The sequence below is a fragment of the Oncorhynchus nerka genome, linkage group LG14 (genome assembly GCF_034236695.1).
Source record: "Oncorhynchus nerka isolate Pitt River linkage group LG14, Oner_Uvic_2.0, whole genome shotgun sequence".
In the NCBI taxonomy this organism is placed as follows: Eukaryota; Metazoa; Chordata; class Actinopteri; order Salmoniformes; family Salmonidae; genus Oncorhynchus; species Oncorhynchus nerka.
In genome coordinates this window covers 43,290,476-43,311,224 of record NC_088409.1, presented here as the reverse complement: position 1 = coordinate 43,311,224, position 20,749 = coordinate 43,290,476, and the positions used below count along the sequence as shown (strand labels likewise).

Here is a 20,749-nt window from a genome sequence, read left to right as displayed (position 1 = left end):
CCCTTCTGACCCTTTAAAACCACTCATATTAAATATTTAATTGACAATTTCAAAATGTACTTTAACATAAGGTACAAGGTGCCTGAGGGTGGCCTTTACAGTTAAGGGCTCTATCCTCTGCACATATACCTTCTCCCCCCCCCCCCCCCCATTCGAGCTTTGACTCGACTGATAGCTACGTTGACGGGAGAAAATTTACTTTCTATACCTGTGATATGTGGTTGTCCCACCTAGCTATCGTAAGATGAATGTACAAACTGCGTCTGCTAAATGAGTAAAATGTTTTTTTAAATGTACGTATCCTAGCGACTACCAGCCCTACATTGCAAACCCCTTCTCTCAGTCTCCTCTTAATTTCATATCTTCTGTTAATAAACAATAAAAACACAGGAGAGCTCAAGTTGTCTCCCTTTAAATTAACGTCGGAACAGCGGGTTGGATTCCCGGGACCACTCGTAGGGATAACGAATGCACGCATGACTACGTTGCTTTGGGTAAAAGCATGTGCTAAATGCCAGATATTATGCTGATATATTATCTAAGAGGGGAAGCAGAACAGGTGGGAGTCACCCAATAACCGCCCTTAAATATATAGATATAGCAGATCTATTAATGTCACAGGAAATTATCATAACAGTGTCTTCCTGCTCCTTGGTAATGATGTAGGCCAGTAGTACAAATGTGTTTGTAGGTCAATTGACAGTATCGATCTACATGGACTTTGTCTGAAGTCGCTGTCATTGGCAGACATCTAAATCAATTAAATGCTTTGCCTGAACAGGTCAAACCAACAGATCAGCTTGAATTTGGACACACTGGGAAGTCAGAAAGATGACATAATTACACAGACTGTTTTTAAATACTTTTGTAGTTAAACTTTATGAAAATGGTTGATGACACACACTTAAAAAAAATAACACTCCGATGAGTTGTTGCATATTTTAGAACTTTTCATTTCTCTCTAGGGCATTGTGTACAATCAAATCTTTTACAGTACATTTGCTCCCCCCACCCCCCCACCCCACTTTCCTCCCTGAACCTAATAAATACAGTACATCCTTTGATCACTCACTGTTTGGCCGTGCACAGCAAGGCTCACACACTTACACAGCTGACTTACTCAGTGCACAGGCAAGAGACGGAAGGAGAAGGGGGGGGGGGGGGGGGGGCAGTACAACGATGGAAGAGAGAGAGGAAGAGTGAAAAAGACAATAGGAGTGGAGATGAAAGGGAAAATAATTAGGAAAAGAGAAGATGGTTTTTGATGGGAGTGAGCGGGAATCAGAGGTTGGGGGAGTGAGCAGAAAATAAAATGAGATGACCCTCCGACAAACAAAAACAAGAAGAAACAAGACAGACTACAAAATAAAGATATAAAATGAAAAGGAACAACATATAAACATCAATTTGAACTCACAAAAACAATACTGCAATATTTCCCTTTATCCAGGCCTACACTTCTGGTTGGTCCTTTTTAAGTCCAGCCCAGTTTACACTAGAAAGTCACTAGTTTATTGCATCCCTCTGTTTACCTGGTCTACAAAGTCGGCGTCCCAAAGGGCACATTATTTCCTATGTAGTGCACTACACTATAAAGGGAATGGGGTGCTATTTGGTACGCAGAGCCTGGGTCTACAGAGTACAGTCAGTAACCCTGAAACACTTCAAGTCCAATCCAATAACACAATCAGAAGTTGACCAAGTGCGAGAGAAAAAAAAAGTATCCGACAAAAACAAACTCAATCATACTCATCTTAATAATACCAAATGTAACAGTGACAATGTGACGTTGAGGACACTCCATTCTAATACACATATATCTCCGTCTTCTTGTCCAACTCCAGATCTTCGCTTGCTTGTCTCATTTTGCCCTAAACACACTTTAGTGATATACTACTTTTTACACATTCAAAAGTAGGATAAAAAATCTCCAAATATCCTTATTGCTATGACCAGTAAATATAAAAGATTAACTTAATAGCTCTTTCTTGGTCCGCGCTGAAGCATTAACACAGAACATATAGGGGGAAGAGAAATCACTTGTGTTGAGAGCGGGACAGGACTTTTCGAAATCAAAGTCGTGCTAAATAAATACTGGAACGGTCTGGCACGCACACTCATCATTCGCTCGCTCGCAATTCTCGAAACAACCCAGTCACCCTCAAAAAGACAGCTAACGATAAAAATAGAGCTAGTAGAGGATTTAGGAGTCTTTTTGGATTATTAACGTCTACAAATAAAAAATAAAGTATTGTTTGGAAATGATTCTCCAATAGCAGATAAAGTCTAAGATGGAAGCTGCTGATCCCAGATGGAGAGAGAATGAGAGAGCGAGAGAGAGAACGAAAAAAAAAAGTGTTAGAAACAGGAGACTTTCTGTAATCCATCAGAGCTTTCCCCTCCCTCGTCATGTGTCCCTCATTTCCAGAGGCTCAAGGGGGACTTAGCTGAGCGGACCCCTCACACCGAGGCACATAAGTCCCCTAGGCTGGCTTCAGCTGGGAACAGAGCCATAGCTGTTTATCAGGGCTGGGAAAGCTCCCAATTTCCAAAATGTCAGAGTCCATCCATTTTGAAACGCAAAGTTAAATCTGGGTTGGCCCATTTTGAGAAATGCCGTCGGTCCAAGTCAAGTCAGTCCGTTGTGAAATGCGCTGGACCGGAGTCTGTCCATTTGAAACGCAGCAGCAGGGCTGCACATGTTGAAATGCAGTAGATCGTCCGTTTTCTTTTGAAAATGTCTCTTGGATTCTAAAGCAGGGGAGATGGTTCAGGGTGAGCAGCATGGTTGGTTGCATGTGAGGAGCAGATGGTACTATACAAACTGGCCAGCCTTTAGCCCTGACTGTGGGAGATATGGTTGGCTCACCGTGCTATGTTATTGCTGTAGTCCTGAAGACATTCCCAGTCTGTCTGGGCGTGAGAGAAGGTGGGACTTTGCCATTGCAGGTTACTCAGACTGAGGTGTGGGGAGTTATGGGTAGTGTAGTACCCCAAAGGTCACTCACCACCCACCCACCTCATTGCAGGTTGCCCCCCCCCCCACCCCCACATCTCTCCCTGTCTGTTTTGAGTAGAGAAGCAGGAGCGGAGCTTGGGATCGGGTGAGAGAGAGTGTCACTCTCCCTGATTGGCCCAGCTGGACCCTCCCTCTCTGGCCACCTCCACCTTGGTTCTCTCCCCCCGTGGACCATTCATACCCACTTGAGGGCTTGAGGTTGGAGGGTGGAGGGAGGGAGGATCAGTGCTCAGTGAGAGACTCTGAAGTGGGGTTCGAGGGGGGATCCTGCTGGACTTCTGGAGTGACGACGCCTCGGTGGAGCTTTTCCAACGACTGTTTCATCTGAGAGAGAGGACAGAGGAGGAGGATAATGTCATTACGACAGCCATGATGACTCACTCATGAATAACAGTGAAGCCGTTTGTAAGCCTTAGGGAACGCTTCGTAAATGATGCGTGCACATGCTTGGACACATACACACACCTGGTCTAGCAGAGTGACTGAGGATTGGAGGATCTGTTGCCATTTGCCCAGCTGGGCCTGGTGGAACTGTCTCTGGAGCTGCAACACCTGGGCCCACTCTCCTGCCGACTGGGGTAGAGGACTGGATGGAGAGAAGAGAAGAGAAGAGAAGAGAAGAAGAGAAGAGAGGGAGAGGAGAGGAGAGGAGAGGAGAGGAGAGGGAGAGGAGAGGGAGAGGGAGAGGAGAGGGAGAGGAGAGGGAGAGGAGAGGAGAGGAGAGGAGAGGAGAGGAGAGGAGAGAGAACAGTTAGTTCACATGCTAAAAATGCATCTTTGGTAGTAAGTAATATCCAATGAAAGTGCTGGTTTGTTCTTGAGCAACGGAAGAGAACAAATCATAGAACAAAACAGAACAGTGGGAATCAGAGGTGCATTCGGTTCTAGTTTAAATCTAGTTTTCAATGAAATGGAGAACAGGAAGCCTCCTGGGAGGCGCAGTGGTCGAAGGCAGTGCTAGCTGTGCCACCAGCTCCCGGTCGCGGGATATCCTTGTCTCATCGCGCACTAGCGACTCCTGTGGCGGGCCGGGCGCAGTGTGCGCTAACCAGGTCGACAGGTGCACAGCGTTTCCTCCGACACATTGGTGCGGCTGGCTTCCGGGTTGGATGTGCGCTGTGTTAAGAAGCAGTGCGGCTTGGTGGGTTGTGTTTTGGAGGCCGCACGTGTCATGACGTTGGCCTGGGGGGTAGGTTTATGACAGTCATAAATACCTCTTCCCCCCTTTCTCTACCCTACTGAGGTTACATTTGCAAAACCCTTGGTTAACAGAGATTCTGGGAACATCGGAAGGTGAGGGGGAAATTAACTATATTCTGGTAATCCGACCAATGAAACATATGCGGTGGTACTTAATGAATATGATGTCAGTTCGGTTGTCATCTGAGACATTCTCATCAATGATATGACATAAACTCTACAGTGGAAAGTCTACACAGAGTTATCGGATTCACATGGAATTGTTGTTCAATTTAAATGTTTGAATATGAAAATATTCGTGATGGGATGAAATGTGATTTCAGCTTCTAAAATGTGAGATTTTGGTTTTCATAAGATAGGGCTTCTCAATCAGTGGCACGCCCCTGTGAAGGGACATGGGCTATAAAACTTTTCAAACACGCCCTCCACTCCCTTCCTATATAAGCCCTTGACGACAATATAACCTCCTGTTCCGAGGACGTGAGGACGACGGTCCTATGTCAGAATGGTTCAGATAATAACTACAGAACGAAGCCAGCATCAGCGTGAGCTTGGTAGCAAATGGTATGAACTTTGAACTCTTATTCACTACAGAAGTGATACCTCCTAGCCGTTGAGTTAGCAACAGCAGATGCAAACAAGGGTTAGGAAGGAACAGACAGAATATCCCATCTATCACCCAACAATGTTACTACAACGTATGCAATTGACAACCAGAGACATTCTTCAAAGGACTCGGTTGGGCAACACGGCCTTCCATCTACCACCAACCTACCGAAGCGAAGCTCAGAGTAAATATTTATTGCATTTTCCTTTTCCAAATGGGCGGTAATTTAGAATGCATAAGATACTGTATTTACGATAGCACAGCTTCTTCCCTTTGTACATCAGTCTTCCCGCTCTTTCACTCAAACCCAGCCCCTTTTCTTTTGTGTGACAAGCTGTCATATCTGTTCCGCCCGCTAGGGACGTTTTCCTTTATGACGTAATTTGTAATCAAGTTATGATTTAATTATGTGTATGTGTAATTCTTTGTGATTAGTTAGGTATTTAGTAAATAAATCATTAAACCCAATTTTGTATCATTGATTCAAGCCAGGATTCGTGCAGATAACCAAGAATTTACAACTTTCAGATGAGACTGAATTAAGGTGAGGATTAATATTGACTGCTATTGATGTAAAATATTACTAGGTCTTTAAGAGTTTATTCGGAAGATTACAGCTCAAAAATATTATTTGGTGGTGCCCGACTCTCTAGTTAATTACATTTACATGATTAGCTCAATCAGGTGATATTAATTACGGAGAAATTATTTTATAGAATAGCACTTAATCCGGCATAGCCAAAGACACGACACATGTCTTTCGATCTTCGTCTCTCCCGAGCCCGTACGGGAGTTGTAGCGATGAGGCAAGATAGTAACTACTAACAATTGGGTACCATGAAATTGGGGAGAAAAAGGGGGGTAAAAAAAGAAAAAGGAGAACAGGACAGTGTCCTCTGATGGGTAAGTAGTAATGGCTATAATATAAAGATGTATCCTGGTTTGGTTACCTGTCAGACAGAGAGAAGGAGTGCCACGTCTCCAGTGTGTGTGCAGCTCTCTCCAGAGAACACAGCTTGTAAAACAAGAGCATGTTGAGGGCCACCAACACCACCAGACTAGAGGAGAGAGAGGAGAGGTGATAGGACAAAACAGCATGGAACGAGAGAGAGGGTAAATGTATTGACGTTAGTAGGGGCCAAAAACGGAGGGAGCGAGACTGGGTTATGAATAAAGGGAATATGAGAACTCGAGGAGGAATGGAAAAGTGGTTGCGCACCTCAAACTGTAACACAGCACAAAATGTTTTAGACTAGACCATCAAATGACAGCGCAAACGCCACAACGCCGAACAGTCATTCAACGAGACATTGACGATGTGACACCCAGTCTCTTATTATACTGTACCTGACACAGATCCTATGCACATGAAGCGATAGAGAGGGAGAGACAGTGGGAGGCCGTCAGTAAGCAGAGGAAATATACATTTTCATTGAACCCCTCCCCTCAAAACACTGACGACATGGACTACAGAAACAAAGAAACAAGCATTCAGACTCATTTGTCACATACTGTGGTGATTACGGTAATGCTACAGGGATGAGAAGTCCCCAAAAACACTTCCACAATCACTCACAAAAGTTCCAATCCCAACTTGAGTTTAGTGTAGGTTATGTATTGATGTCAATAGGAGGATTGTCTCAAGTATGGATTCATCCTAAAGCTCATACGCTGGACAAGATTAGGCCATTGATAATTCCCTTAGGGGAAACGATCAGTGTTTCTTTTCACATACGCCGAGAGGTCAGAACTCACATGAAGCTGACTATGAGCAGTATGGTAGAGATGCTGTTGCCTCCGCCACGCGACCGCTCTCCGTGCTTGTACTGACCACCTGGTCAAAGGGAGAAACGCATTACTTCCTGCCAGAAGAGCCTGGATGCAGTTCCAAAATCACACCAGCAGATGTCAGTGTATAAAGCAAAGAGGAACACCAGTGGCATCTGACATTTAGCTGTATGAATCATCATAAACCTGGAGACAAATAAGTTTGAGGTAATCGTTGAACTCTGCTTGACAATCTTTTATATGGGTCTTATTTATCAGGTGATAACAGAAGAATATTAACTGATGCATCTCCTGACGCCACCACGACCCTGTTGACTCACCCGCCTCTCTCCGCTCCTCTCCTATTCCTCGGTCCCCGCGCTCTCCACCTCCCTCTCTTTCCCGGTCCGCCAGGCGCCGGGAGCAGGTGCGTTTGCGTCGCCGCAGGGCCGGGGGTGTCTTGGCAGAGTCTGCCCCCACCACATCCCCAGAGGTCACCACTGACACCTCAGACTGGAGCAGGGTCTCCAGCTTACACACCTCACTCTCTGATAGGGAGGGAGGGAGAGAGAGACGGCGACAGAGAAAGGGAGGGAGGGAGAGAGAGACGGCGACAGAGAAACAGAGAGGGGGAAACACAGAGAGGGGGAGACACAGACATAACCAGAAAGAACCAAAAAGAGAGGTAAGCAATAAGAACACAGACACTTCTTTATCCCGAGTAGGAGAATAAGACTACAATGTAAGTCAGTCTCACCCATGTGTCTGTAGTACTCCTCGATGCCGCTCCAGGTGTTCTTCTCGATGAGCGCCTTCACCAGGCTCCACGGCTGCTTCTTGTAGCAGATATCTGACGACACCCTGCAGACACACAAGCAGCCACAACTCAGAGTCCATCACACTGTAACCAGTAAGCCATGCCTGAAGCACTCTGCACCACTAGACATAATACACGGTACTGCACATACCTGGGATCCCCAACAGAATTAAATAGAACGTATTATATAACAGTATTATATGACATCTCTAAAGGGATCACACGGTTCACCAACGACAGAAGCTAGAAACGTATCATAATGAACACCGATCTGCCACTCGCGTGATGGCGGCGACAGACCTGGCAGTTCTGCTTCTAGCATTTCGCTACGCCCTCAATAGCAATCTGCTAAATATGTGTACGTGGCCAATAAATCCGATTTTGAGTTAAACTTGCACCTCTTAGAACAGTTTAAAAAGGACACTTCATCCATATCGGGTGTATTTTATGTGACGTAAGAACATACGCTTGCGGTTTCTAAGGCAGTGAGTTCACCTGGTACATACAACATTTAGTAGGTTAGCACACAAAAAAAAGTCGTTTCAAACAACTAAATGTTCCTATTGCCATTTGATCTGCACAGGCGACTCATATACAAACTATTAGTCAAAAGGCCTTCTTCAGTGTGCTGGGTGGTGAAAGTAGGTATATACCGGAGTCTGCTCTTGTTCTTGTTGATGGCGGTGAGGCAGTAGCGGTGCACGGTGTAGAAGTAATCCTGGTAGGGGATGCCCGAGGTAATCACCTCCGAGTCCACCACGTAACACTCGCCCGGCGCACTGTTCTTAAACAGCGTCTGGATGGAGCGAGGGAAAGAAAGGTGTCAGCGTTAGTGAATGAACTACGGGGGTGTGTCTCGATCCTCAGAAGGCGAGTCAAGTCTTGTTCTCCAACCCAGTGGAGACTCCCAACTCCAACGTCTCTGTGCCGTGACCTAGATTTTGTGTTGTTGTTGTTGTGTGAACCGGATATTCAAACCAGAACATGGGAGGACAATGGAGGCTGGTGTCACTTTAGAAATTGGAGGACAGGCTCATTGTAATGGCTGGAATTAAATGAATGGAACCCTATCAAAACACATCAAATCTATATGTTTGATCTGGTTCCATTCATTACAATGAGCCAGTCGTCTGATTTAACGTGACACCAGCTACCACTAATGTTGACCAAATGTTTTTTAAACTGTAAAATCCAACGTGCTGACTGACTGACCTGAGTTTCCACTACGGGGGCGGTCTTGGGGCCCAGGGGGTTGTTGATGGCGATGGTGTAACTCAGGATCCGGTTGGTGTTCCCACTGCAGCTGTCCTGCTGCCACTCGCGAACTGACAGGTCTGAGAGGGACAGAGAGAGAGGACAAGGAAAAGAATGAGGGAGGGAGTGAGTGTGTGTGAGGGAGAGAGAGAGAAAGTAAGTGAGAGAAATCGAGAGAAAGGAGGAGTGAGAGGACAGAATGAGAGGAAGACAGAGGGAGAAAAGCGAGAGGGACACAGCACCGCTTCACAGAGGGAAATGCACTAATTAAAGCCACACAATGTCCTCAAAAGCTGGCAGGGGCACAAACCAGGGAGGCGACCAACCAACCAACTCCACGCCTCTATGGCAGCATCTAATAAACGACAACTTTAGGGAACTGTGCTAAGAACAACGAATATGCAGAGCCCTGTTCAGCTTCTCTCAAAACAGACAATAGCATACATATCAGGTGTTGAAGAAAAGAAAAGAGAGCGAGAGAGACAGATGGAGGAAGGTTAACACAGTGTAAACAAACACAGTGGACTGCTCATTAGCGCTACAACACACTGGCCTATGTCTGAGGAGAGGGGAAGGAAGGGGGCGGAGGGGGGAGACCCTGACCACATCCCAAATGGCACCCTATTATTCATGTAGGGAATAGGCCAGGATGCCATTATTTGGGACAGCTCCAGTCTAAGCACTAGGAGGATAATAACAATCATTCCATCCCCGTACATGACGACAGCCATACTGCGTGGAGCAGCAGAGACGTACCAGGACTACTACAATTTGGACTATTTTGTGTATGTCACATTACATGAAATCCAAATAAATTAAAATATGAAACAATATGAATGTGTATGTGAAGAACAGGTGTGAGTGTGTACACGTTTCCGCTGTACGGACCTGTGAAGTGCCGCTGGGAGAAGAGATGCTGGATGAAGTGTGTGTCTGCGGAGAAGAGCAGGTCATGCAGCTTGTCCACGCTCATGCGCACCACCATGTTGATGTGCAGCCGGCCAGCCAGGTCCGCACAGAACGACTCCACCTCGTCTGAACGGGGACAGAGTTACACAGTCGTCACAACTATAGTAGAGATACCACAGGTGAGATCAAGTCTAATCATCAGAATTTCTATGATAGATTTTTAAAATGTTATATCCCCCCAGGATTTGTTGCAACTGCATTGACAAACGGGGCCTAGATAAGCTGGCTTGCCAATCAACTTCAATTCCAGTGTCAGATGAAATGGCTTTTCAAGTCAATTAAATATAAAAACTTTCAGCGATAATGGGGAGGATAATGTCATTTTTGTTGATGAGAGACACAGTTTAACACAGTTCTGTTTGAGCAGAAGAGAACTGTAAAAGACTCCCCACTTTACAGGCCTCAAAGTAAATACATTGTGGTTGCGAACACTAGCACAGTTCAGACTTCTGTAACGTGAACGTTGCACTTTATCGGTCAAATCAGTCACTATATATTGTTTTTCTGTTCCTAGTACTCTGTCATCTGCTAAGTGAATGCTGACGTCTCGAGTTTCTCTTGAGTTTTGCCTTTAATGCAGCAAGTAACAGTCTGTTCTCAGGAGAGTCCATGAATACAGTAATGTAGGTCCTACTAGACTACTATTATGGTATCAACAGGAAGGGAGTATTTGCAGTAGTTTCAACTGGCGTTCTCTTCTGCATCTACACTAATCTGAGAAAAAAGGATAGCTGAAAGCAGGAGAGTGGAAACCAATCGCTTTCACCTGTCACCTTCTTTCAGATTAGTGGGAAGGAAGGAAAGGAGACGAGGAGAGAACCACCCTACGGACTATTATAATTTCACCTTTGTGAAGTGTCTACAATCCCATTTTTCCCTCTCAAATCTCCCACGTCTGCATCAGATTAAAATGTATTTTCTATGTTTGCCTAAACGTAAATGTTTTTCCATTAAACTACTCTCCTGTGGGCTCCAGGAACTCACCCTCTTCCTGTGTGTCTGAGGAGTTGCTGGGGTCAGTGGGCAGCTCGTCGTCGTTGGTGAGCTGGTCCAATGAGGAGAGGTTTCCCAGGCTGGTGGCAGACGGGGGCATCATGTGATTGGCAGACTCCAACAGGAAGTCCCCGTCCTCCTCCACATACTAGGAAATGGCATGCGAGGGGAGAGAAAGGGGTAGTTAGTTACCACACGCCGTGAGGTCATTATGGCAGAAACACACACTAACACAGCAATCCCAACACCCTCACATAACTGAGGAGCCTTGGAGGACTAGTACGACCTCAAAGCCTCTCTACTCTGCCCTGGTCAGACAACAACACTGGCTCTTTTAGGCACAGCATGGGCCACGTCCCGAATAACACCCTATTCCCTATATATTGCACTACTTTTGGCCAGGGCCATAGCACCCTATTCCCTGTAGTACACTATATAGGGAAGAGGAAGCCATTAACATTACATCCGGATGGCCGTTTAGAGCCAACAAGCGACTCTGATCTACTGGGGTATGACTGGGGTATATGTATCCTATCAAGATAAACCACGGAACAGTCATAATTATGAATCTCCAAAGTCAGTTCAAAGTTATATACAACCCCCCACCCCACCCCCCGCCTCCCGATGCCCTGGGTCATATTCACTTAAGACAAAGATTTGAAACATTTTACCCTAATGAATACGACCCTGTAGTTCCCTGGCATGAAATCAAATAAAACTCACGAAAGAGGCAGCAGCCGAGGCGGGGGCGGACAAGGAGGCGGTGTGTGTGGTGGAGGGCAGGGAGCTCTGGGAGCTGGGCGGGCTGGGGTCCGGGGGGTCGAGGGAGAGGCTGCCGGGGATGTCTACGGGCAGACAGGTGGATGAGGAGGGAGGAGAGGAGCCCAGACCACCGCTGGCTAGGAGGGGGCCACTGGGGAACAAGGCTGCCATGGAGGAGGGCGAGCTGCCCAGAGAAGCTATGGCCCCCAAGGAGCTGAGGTCCAACAGGTCAGAGACAGAGACCGACTCATCCATTGGCCTGAGATGTGGTGGGGGGATGGAAGGAGAGGTTGAACGATATACAAAGAGACAGAAAGAGAGACAGAGAGAGATGAAGGGGACAGAAAAAGGGCAGTACGGGGGAAAGAGGGCGAAAACGAGAGAATGAAGGACGGGAAGACAGAGGAGAAAAAGGAGAAAGAAACAGCATGATTAACAATTCACAATCCCAGTAGTGGCTTTTAATTGAAGGGATCGATAATCCAGAGACATCAAAGTTAACGGACGAGAGTTCTAATTTAATGGACAATGCCAAACTAAATGGTCGCACGCACACACACACACACACAATTCAGACTTTTTCTCACACACAGCGAACATGTACACTCACAGTAGACCGTTAATGTGCTCGTCGGTGGGGGAGACATAGTCATCGTCTTCACTGGTGAGGCCCAGCTCAGTGCCGTAACACTGATGGACGATGTGCCACAGCTCCTTTGGGGAAAGAGGCTGAGGGGAAACAGACATTAACCGTCTCAATAACTTCTTGGATTTTCCTCTTGTAGGACATTAAAACGCCAATCAATAATTCAATCATTCAGTAACCGATAGTTTTGGTCAGTGTTTTATGCATTTTGGGTCCCGTTGCATTATGTTATATTTCATCACTGAAGAGTTATATTATCCAATAAACGAAATAAATAATATTGTTTGCCCCCCCTCTCAGTATTTGGAAGTGCCTTCGTTCCGGCACGGTGATATATATGCCCAGTTAATGTCACACTGGCAGGAGTGTGAGAGCTGGAGGTGGGAGGAGGGAGAGGAGGTGGGTACCTTGTCCATCAGTGCGTTCTGCCACAGTCTGAACATCATCATGTAGCTGCGGTCCCTCGCCCCGAAAGACGTGAAGAAGTGCTGGATGAAACGACAGAGAGAAAGAAAGCAAGCAAAGAGGAAAACAAATACAGTGAACGATGGAATGATGGCTAGTGGTCATTGCTATTGATTTGGCTTGTCAAAAACAATGACAGAAATAGTTAATTTTGCCATGATAAAAAAAAAAGTTTGTCAGTCAAGCATTGGAAGCATCTGAACCAGTGGTTCTCAACTGTTTTTGCCTTGGGACCCAAATATGACAATTGAGTCGCGACCCAATATTATGAAATGTTGATCATTACATTTTGTAATGTTGTATTGTAGCTGCTTTTTTGGGCAGGTTTCACTTGCTAAATAGACTCTCTCAATTGTGGTATTAAAAGGAAGTACACACAGCCATATTAACTGAGAAAACATTTACCAATTGAAGAGAATAAGCCATTTAATTTTAGACCACCAATTCAGCAGTGGGGTGTAATAAATGATCAGACTCAGAACATAACATTATTGGACTGGTTTTGATGTCAATGAAAAGTAACACATACCAGTGTTTAAAATAGAAAGAAACACCATCATTAGGAATTCTTAATGATTAATTACAATATCAATAGTTACACAACCTTGACCTTTTTTTAAAGGTGTACATTTTTAACCAGATCACTAAAATGTAATATGAAAATCATAATGAATTAACAATAATAATTAACATAGTGAACAATAAGTCATTAACCTGTTTATTTATTGTTTGTGTGTTGGGGGTGTTTCTTTAGTTTGATAAGTTAATTTATTATTGAAGTCTGGGGTGATGGTTGACAAGGCAACTCGGAGGTCATGCTGGCTGTCCAGTTTTTTTCCTGATTTTAGTTTGTTTTCAGCACTGCCATTGCAGAGAAACCACTTTCAGACTGATCGGTACCTTGATTCTGATTGCATGACAAGTGAGAGCAGGATACTCTACCATTACGCTCACCAGAACTGTCATTTCCGGGAAGCGCATGCTCAGTCCACGATCAAATGACAGCTCCACCAGCTGATCCTCTTCGTTGCTTGGCAACGTGATGTTTCCCATCTCCTCTTGATAGGGGTCCCCGTATCCAGTCATCTTGTCTCCTGTTCTCCTCCAGGAAGTTGTTGCAAAACTTCCCCTGCAGCTTGACAAGATGCTATTAAACGGTGTGTCGCCGTGCGCTTTGTTGATCGGATTCTGAATCTTGAAATCAGCTTTGGGAAACATGTTCATCCCTCCCGTTAGAAACATGATTTGCCCAAACGTCAAGCTTCATCTTGAAGGCTTCCACTTCGTCCCCCTGTACAAATCGATTGTGCCTCCTCCCTTGCATTGACACATTGAGAAAATTCAGATAAAAAATATCCACCAGGTAGGCAACCTGCGCAAGCGTTTCCTCACAATCGGAAAGTTCGGGCAGAGGGGACTTGTTTACCAAAAGAAACGCAGAAATCTCTGCTCGAAGCTCATAAAAGCGACCCAACACTTTACACCTGGAAAGCCAGCGAACCTCTGCATGATAAAGCACCTGATGGTGCTCCCTCCCCATATCCCTGCAGAAGGCCTGAAACACCTGCTTCTCCTAGAACTCTTTTTGATATAGTTGACACGCATGATCACATCCTGAAGAGTGGCGTGGAGCTCAGGCACCATGTCCTTCGCTGCCAACGCCTCCCTATGTAGGAAGCAGTGGTTCCACGTCACACTCTGTGCTCTCTCCAGGATCCACTTTGCTACCCCGGAGTGCTTTCCCGACATAGCAGCTGCCCCATCAGTGGTCACACCGACGCACCCATCCCAGGCCAGTCCCACGGAGCCCAAGTGCATATCCATTGTGTTAAAGACAGGCTTTGCAGTGTTGGTGGTGGGCCAATCAGCACTTAAAAGGAACTGCTCCTAAAAGTTATTATCCCAGGCGTGTCTGACATAGACCATTAGAATTGCATGTGGAGCCAAATCTGTAGATTCATCAAGCTACAGGGCGTAATGGCCATTTGGATGTCTGCCGTATTATGCCCTCAGACATGTCCTGGATTCTCCTGTCATTGGATAGGGGTGTGGTTTTCAAGTTGGTTGGCGGCAAACTCTCCCAAGATTTCAGTGCACATATCAATCGCAGCAGGGAGTATGAGATCCTCTGCGCTGGTGTGGGATTCTTTGCACGTGTTCTTATGCGCTGGGCCTCAAGGAATGATGCGAAGTGCCTTTTCTTGTACCGTGCATAGGTTCTTCAATTAATCTTGTGAGGACTCCAGATAATGACATTTCCTTTTTTTCTCTTTTTTAAGTCAGCCATCTTATCTTTGTCTTGGATGCTTGGTGTCCAGATCCCATTTCATTTTGGAGGGGTTTCATGCTCTCATTAGCTAACAGCTCGTTGCATAGGACGCACTGCGGTCCACACTCACCCTGCCTGTCTTATATGTAAAACCATATTTGATGGGGAGGTTTTTTCTCTTCTTGACAGGGACCGGTTTGTCTGCCCTTGGTGTTCATATGGGATGCAGCAATGGATGAAGAGGGAGCTGCACGTTTTAAAAACTTGTCCATGATTTGACTCTGATGGCTAGCCGACATGAGTTAAATGACAGTTAACTATGCACATGTACAAGGCCTGCAGAACACACCTGCATAGTTAGCTTCCTTCTCACCCCCCTTAAAAGATTTAGATGCACTATTGTAAAGTGGCTGCTCCACTGGATGTCATAAGGTGAATGCACCAATTTGTAAGTCGCTCTGGATAAGAGCGTCTGCTAAATGACTTAAATGTAAATGTCAATCAAGCTAGCTGTCAAAATATCTGTATTATCTAAGTGGACGTGTCACATTTAAACAAAATAACAATCTTTCATTTCATTGGATCAGTGTGTGTGTGTGTGTGTGTGTGGGAGGGGGAGTGAGAACGTTATTGGATTGGTCAGCGAGTGACCGCAGGGCGAAAACCCTCCGAATCCGAACGTAGCTAGCCATTTCACCACTGGGGACACTGCGTCTAAAGTCAGCAGCAGTAAGTGCTGCAGCGGTATCCTTTCAAAATAAACCTCTCGCGACCCTCCCCCCAGTTGACAATCACTGAGCTAAACAATACGTATACTGTCTACAAGAACCTATAATAAAAGTTAGTTTCCTTTTTCTTTACATATCATTGATGCACCTGTTAACTACTGTTCTTCCACTACTCTGAACCGTCATAGTAGGCTGTGTGACTGAATATCGAGCCCCTTGGCTCACCTTGTCGTGGTCGGTGCTGATCTGAATGGCGTTGGGGATGACCTTGGCAGTCTTCTCCTTGGTCAGGGTGGTCACATCTTTCAGCAGGATTGTAATCTGAACAGAACAGAAGGGTTAGTGTGCGTCTGTGGAGGGTTGGTTCTTCTATCCTTGTGGTGACCTAAAATCTCCCAAAGTCCCCACAAGGATAGTAAAACAAGGGACTTTGGGGGATTTTTAGGCCCACACACACACACACACACAGGATTAAGGCTATTTAAAGTTCAGATGTTAGGTTTAGGGTTACAATTAGGGTTAGGGTAAGTGGTGAGGTTTAGGCTTAGGAGTTGGGTTTAAGGTTAGGGAAAATAGGATTTTTATTGGAAATCAAATTTAGGTCCCGACGAGGATAGAAGAACAAAAAGTGTGTGCGCGCGTGTCTATAACTTACAGTGGTTTCCCAGCGGAAGATATTGCTATAGAAGCAGAGCCAGTTCTCTGACAGATAGAGTCTCCCCTGGAGTAGAATGTCTTTCTGCAGCGCACATGAGTAGTCTGGGGAGGAGAGGAAGAGGTTGGAGGAGAGACGTCAGGCTGACAAAGCCACAGCATAGGCCCTTCACTTCCACAGTGTCAGCACAAAGTACGTGTTTGTGAGTGTCGCGCGTCACTCACCCACTATGAGGCGTTCCGTGTCTGGCAGCTTCTTGAAGAGTTTACGGAAATCCTCATTGCGCTGTTTATAAGTTGGACTGAGAACCTGAGAGAGAAAGAAAGATTCCTTTGTTGCTCTTCTATGCTTTATCAAATATAATCTTGCAGAACCAGTCTTGCAGAACCAGTATGAATATTGTATATACATCGAGTTCCAAAAGTATTTGGACAGTAGCAATGTTGTTTTGGCTCTGTACTCCAGCACTTTGGATTTGAAATGATACAATGACTGAGGTTAAAGTGCAGACGGTCAGCTTTAATTTGAGGGTATTTTCGTGCATATCAGGTGCTGTTTAGAAATTACCCCCCCAATTTTAGAGAACCAAAGGTATTTGGACAAGTTCACTAATATGTGTATTAAAGTAGTCAAAAGTGTAGTATTTGTTCCCATATTCCTAGCATGCAATGACTACATCAAGCTTGTGACTCCCAACAAGACTCTGCTGACAGTCTGCACTTTAACCTCATAGTCATTGTATCATTTCAAAATTATATGAGCCAAAAACAAAAAATGTGTCACTGTCCAAATACCTTTGGACCCCACTGTACATCTGGCATGTGAGATTACATCAGATACTATGTCCCTGAAGTAAAACAGACAGGCTGAGTAGGTAAATGAGAAGAACACTAAGGTGACTGAACAGTTAAATCACCTAAAGTTCCAAGCTTAGTGAAATGGTTAAATGAGGGAGGTGGCAATTTAACAGAAACCGTTTTCGGCATCTGTTGGTGCCATTTCACTGTTAAGTGCCATTTCATACTGTACTGTGCACTCCAACCAGGAAACACTGGAGCTACCATCAGCAGAATAAAGTGCACCGGAGTGTGAGCCCCTGATGAACAATTCCTTGAAGTGTATACTTACATTGTACCAGCTCTGCATTTTCTGCAATGGAAAGAAAGAACAGCAGATAATCAGTGACGAACAGCATCCAAAAGGTTTCTCCATCATTAAACAGTAAATGTAGAGTCTTATCTATTTTGACATTCATGTAGTTGGGGAATATGTTAAAAAGGGACACTGCGGAAAAACTAGCTATTAGGCCTGTATGGCGTTCCTTGATGTTCTGGTCATTTATCAAGCTTGGTGTGTGTTTCTATCATCTCTGACTTTCCTGCGTGTTAAGGTCTGATGCAGCCGTTTTTATCTTAATATTAAATAATTTGTGTAAAAATTAAGTACATTTACTGTGATTTTTTTTTTTTTACCATTTTGATTCAAAACAAACAAAAATGGCTTCTTAGCAAAAAGCAATTCCTTAAGCAAGAATTTTTCTAAGACTGTCTAGGAGTGGGGAGGGAAAAACTGAAAACGAACTGCTATTGTTAGAGGTTTGGAACTCCATCCCACCAAAACAGGTTGAAATGCCAGATGGTCTTTTCAAACAGCTCTTACACTAAAATGGCATCATCATCGTCATTTTCACAATATTTTTCCAAACTCATGTGGAAATATATATATATATATATATATATATATATATATATATACACACTGCTCAAAAAAAATAAATGGAACACTAAAATAACACATCCTATATCTGAATTAATGAAATATTCTTATTAAATACTTTTTTCTTTACATAGTTGAATGTGCTGACAACAAAAATCACGCAAAAATTATCAATGGAAATCAAATTTATCAACCCATGGAGGTCTGGATTTGGAGTCACACTCAAAATTAAAGTGGAAAGCCACACTACAGGCTGATCCAACTTTGATGTAATGTCCTTAAAACAAGTCAAAATGAGGCTCAGTAGTGTGTGTGGCCTCCACGTGCCTGTATGACCTCCCTACAACGCCTGGGCATGCTCCTGTTGAGGTGGCGGATGGTCTCCTGAGGGATCTCCTCCCAGACCTGGACTAAAGCATCCGCCAACTCCTGGACAGTCTGTGGTGCAACGTGGCGTTGGTGGATGGAGCGAGACATGATGTCCCCGATGTGCTCAATCGGATTCAGGTCTGGGGAACGGGCGGGCCAGTCCATAGCATCAATGCCTTCCTCTTGCAGGAACTGCTGACACACTCCAGCCACATGAGGTCTAGCATTGTCTTGCATTAGGAGGAACCCAGGGCCAACCGCACCAGCATATGGTCTCACAAGGGGTCTGAGAATCTCATCTTGGTACCTAATGGCAGTCAGGCTACCTCTGGCGAGCACATGGAGGGCTGTGCGGCCCCCCAAAGAATTGCCACACCATGACTGACGCACCGCTAAACCGGTCATGCTGGAGGATGTTGCAGGCAGCAGAACATTCTCCACGGCGTCTCCAGACTCTGTCACATGTGCTCAGTGTGAACCTGCTTTCATCTGTGAAGAGCACAGGGCGCCAGTGGCGAATTTGCTAATCTTGGTGTTCTCTGGCAAATGCCAAACATCCTGCAGTGTTGGGCTGGAAGCACAACCCCCACCTGTGGATGTCGGGCCCTCATACCACCCTCATGGAGTCGGTTTCTGACTGTTTGAGCAGACACATGCACATTTGTGTCCTGCTGGAGGTCATTTTGCAGGGCTCTGGCAGTGATCTTCCTGCTCCTCCTTGCACAAAGGCGGAGGTAGCGGTCCTGCTGCTGGGTTGTTGCCCTCCTACGGCCTCCTCCACGTCTCCTGATGTACTGGCCTGTCTCCTGGTAGCGCCTCCATGCTTTGGACACTACGCTGACAGACACAGCAAACCTTCTTGCCACAGCTCGCATTGATGTGCCATCCTGGATGAGCTGCACTACCTGAGCCACTTGTGTGGGTTGTAGACTCCGTCTCATGCTACCACTAAAGTGAAAGCACTGCCAGCATTCAAAATCAGCCAGGAAGCATAAGAACTGAGAAGTGGCCTGGTCACCACCTGCAGAACCACTCCTTTATTGGGAGTGTCTTGCTAATTGCCTATAATTTCCACCTGTTGTCTATTCCATGTGCACAACAGCATGTGAAATGTATTGTCAATCGGTGTTGCTTCCTAAGTGGACAGTTTGATTTCACAGAAGTGTGATTGACTTGGAGTTACATTGTGTTGTTTAAGTGTTCCCTTTATTTTTTTGAGCAGTGTATATAAAACTCAGTAAAAATCATGTTTTTGACTGCACTGGGCCTTTAACATTTGGCTTTTAGCCTATGATTCATGCATTGACAATATGCACACAGTCAATCAATTCCATTTAACACTGTGGCCGTGTCCAAAATCTAGATGTCAAAGTGCACGACAGGTCTCCTCTGCAAAAAGGTCCATATTAATGACAGATTCTTGAGTTATCTTCGAGTAATTCTGACTATTTTGAGGAAATGTATACTAGCTACAGTGTGTCAAAATGGACAAACAGTACTATTGCTGCTTTTTTCTAGTTTTTCCAGCTAAGGTCTTTTAAGGGAGTGTGCGAGCACACTCGTTCGGTTAGCTGAGTTCAGCTAGGCGTCAGCCGAACTGAAGCATGCTGACACCATTACTTAAACTCCATACTGTGTACTAATCGTACCACATACTATTTCGAACTTACTGTTTAGTAAAAACAAATGCTGTAAGCAACAAATATCAGCATACTAGGCATCCTACGGATAATGTATCTAATGGCAATTGCGTTTATTCCCTTCATTCATAAATTTTGGCACAGTGCATCCCATCAGCTGATTATCAGCTGTTGTCAGACACACGTGGGCCTCGAAAGACTATTCTCTTCCTCAATAGTGTTCATTGAATTCTACTAGATTAAATTCCGAAATGAGTATGACATCCTGACATTTAAAGCACTACATTTCAAATACTATAAAAGTTACTTTTCGACCCTTCCCAAAACGCCTACTATTTATAAAGCAATTATGGGTATTCGGACACGGCCAATGACTACTGACTGTGTGGCTGTGTCGTCATGTCTGTCCTTATCTCTAAGCAGGGCTGTATTCAGCAGGACACATCGTTGTGGAACGTTCAAATAGAAATATAGTATAGAAATACACAAATTCCTCTCTGACATGTAGACAAAGGACTCACGTCAGCTCTATTCATGACATTTCTGTCTGCAACGCTCCACCTCCTTTTCCAACTGAATATGGCCCCGGTATATTGTTGACATAACAAAATGAGAGTGGCATTAGACGGGCACCCTTACCTTGGCGTTGCGGCTGAAATGGCGTGAGGCAACGGGGTATGCGGAAGCGGCGGCGGAGGGCAGGGGGCTGTCCGAACCTCTCCTTTCCCCACTGCGCTCCCCCGGGCCACCCTCCACGTCACTGGTCCTGCTTCCACCCCCACCACTACCCCCCAGCACCCGACGACGCAGAGAGGGGGAGCTGCCAGGGGTGCTGCGCGGAGAGTTACTGGCGGTACTGAAGAGAGAGACAGA

General features: G+C 45.3%; 1 protein-coding gene across 4 annotated transcripts in view; it reads right to left on the bottom strand.

Moving 5' to 3' along the window:
- Positions 1 to 850: 850 nt before the first annotated feature.
- Positions 851 to 20,749, bottom strand: part of gramd1a (GRAM domain containing 1A) — a 33,501-nt gene continuing 13,602 nt past the window's right edge. For all 4 annotated transcript variants that reach the window (XM_065000091.1, XM_029679859.2, XM_065000093.1 and 1 more), the window contains 18 exons: positions 20,516 to 20,732; positions 17,280 to 17,300; positions 16,376 to 16,460; positions 16,152 to 16,255; positions 15,722 to 15,817; positions 12,442 to 12,522; positions 11,999 to 12,117; positions 11,350 to 11,647; positions 10,618 to 10,774; positions 9,553 to 9,699; positions 8,623 to 8,744; positions 8,064 to 8,206; positions 7,351 to 7,454; positions 6,935 to 7,141; positions 6,582 to 6,660; positions 5,777 to 5,884; positions 3,485 to 3,605; positions 851 to 3,343 (listed from right to left, as the gene is read on the bottom strand). In XM_065000091.1, coding sequence (XP_064856163.1) covers positions 3,242 to 3,343; positions 3,485 to 3,605; positions 5,777 to 5,884; positions 6,582 to 6,660; positions 6,935 to 7,141; positions 7,351 to 7,454; positions 8,064 to 8,206; positions 8,623 to 8,744; positions 9,553 to 9,699; positions 10,618 to 10,774; positions 11,350 to 11,647; positions 11,999 to 12,117; positions 12,442 to 12,522; positions 15,722 to 15,817; positions 16,152 to 16,255; positions 16,376 to 16,460; positions 17,280 to 17,300; positions 20,516 to 20,732 — 2,311 coding nt within the window. In that variant the 3' untranslated portion in view covers positions 851 to 3,241. The remainder of the gene's footprint in view (positions 3,344 to 3,484; positions 3,606 to 5,776; positions 5,885 to 6,581; positions 6,661 to 6,934; positions 7,142 to 7,350; positions 7,455 to 8,063; positions 8,207 to 8,622; positions 8,745 to 9,552; positions 9,700 to 10,617; positions 10,775 to 11,349; positions 11,648 to 11,998; positions 12,118 to 12,441; positions 12,523 to 15,721; positions 15,818 to 16,151; positions 16,256 to 16,375; positions 16,461 to 17,279; positions 17,301 to 20,515; positions 20,733 to 20,749) is intronic.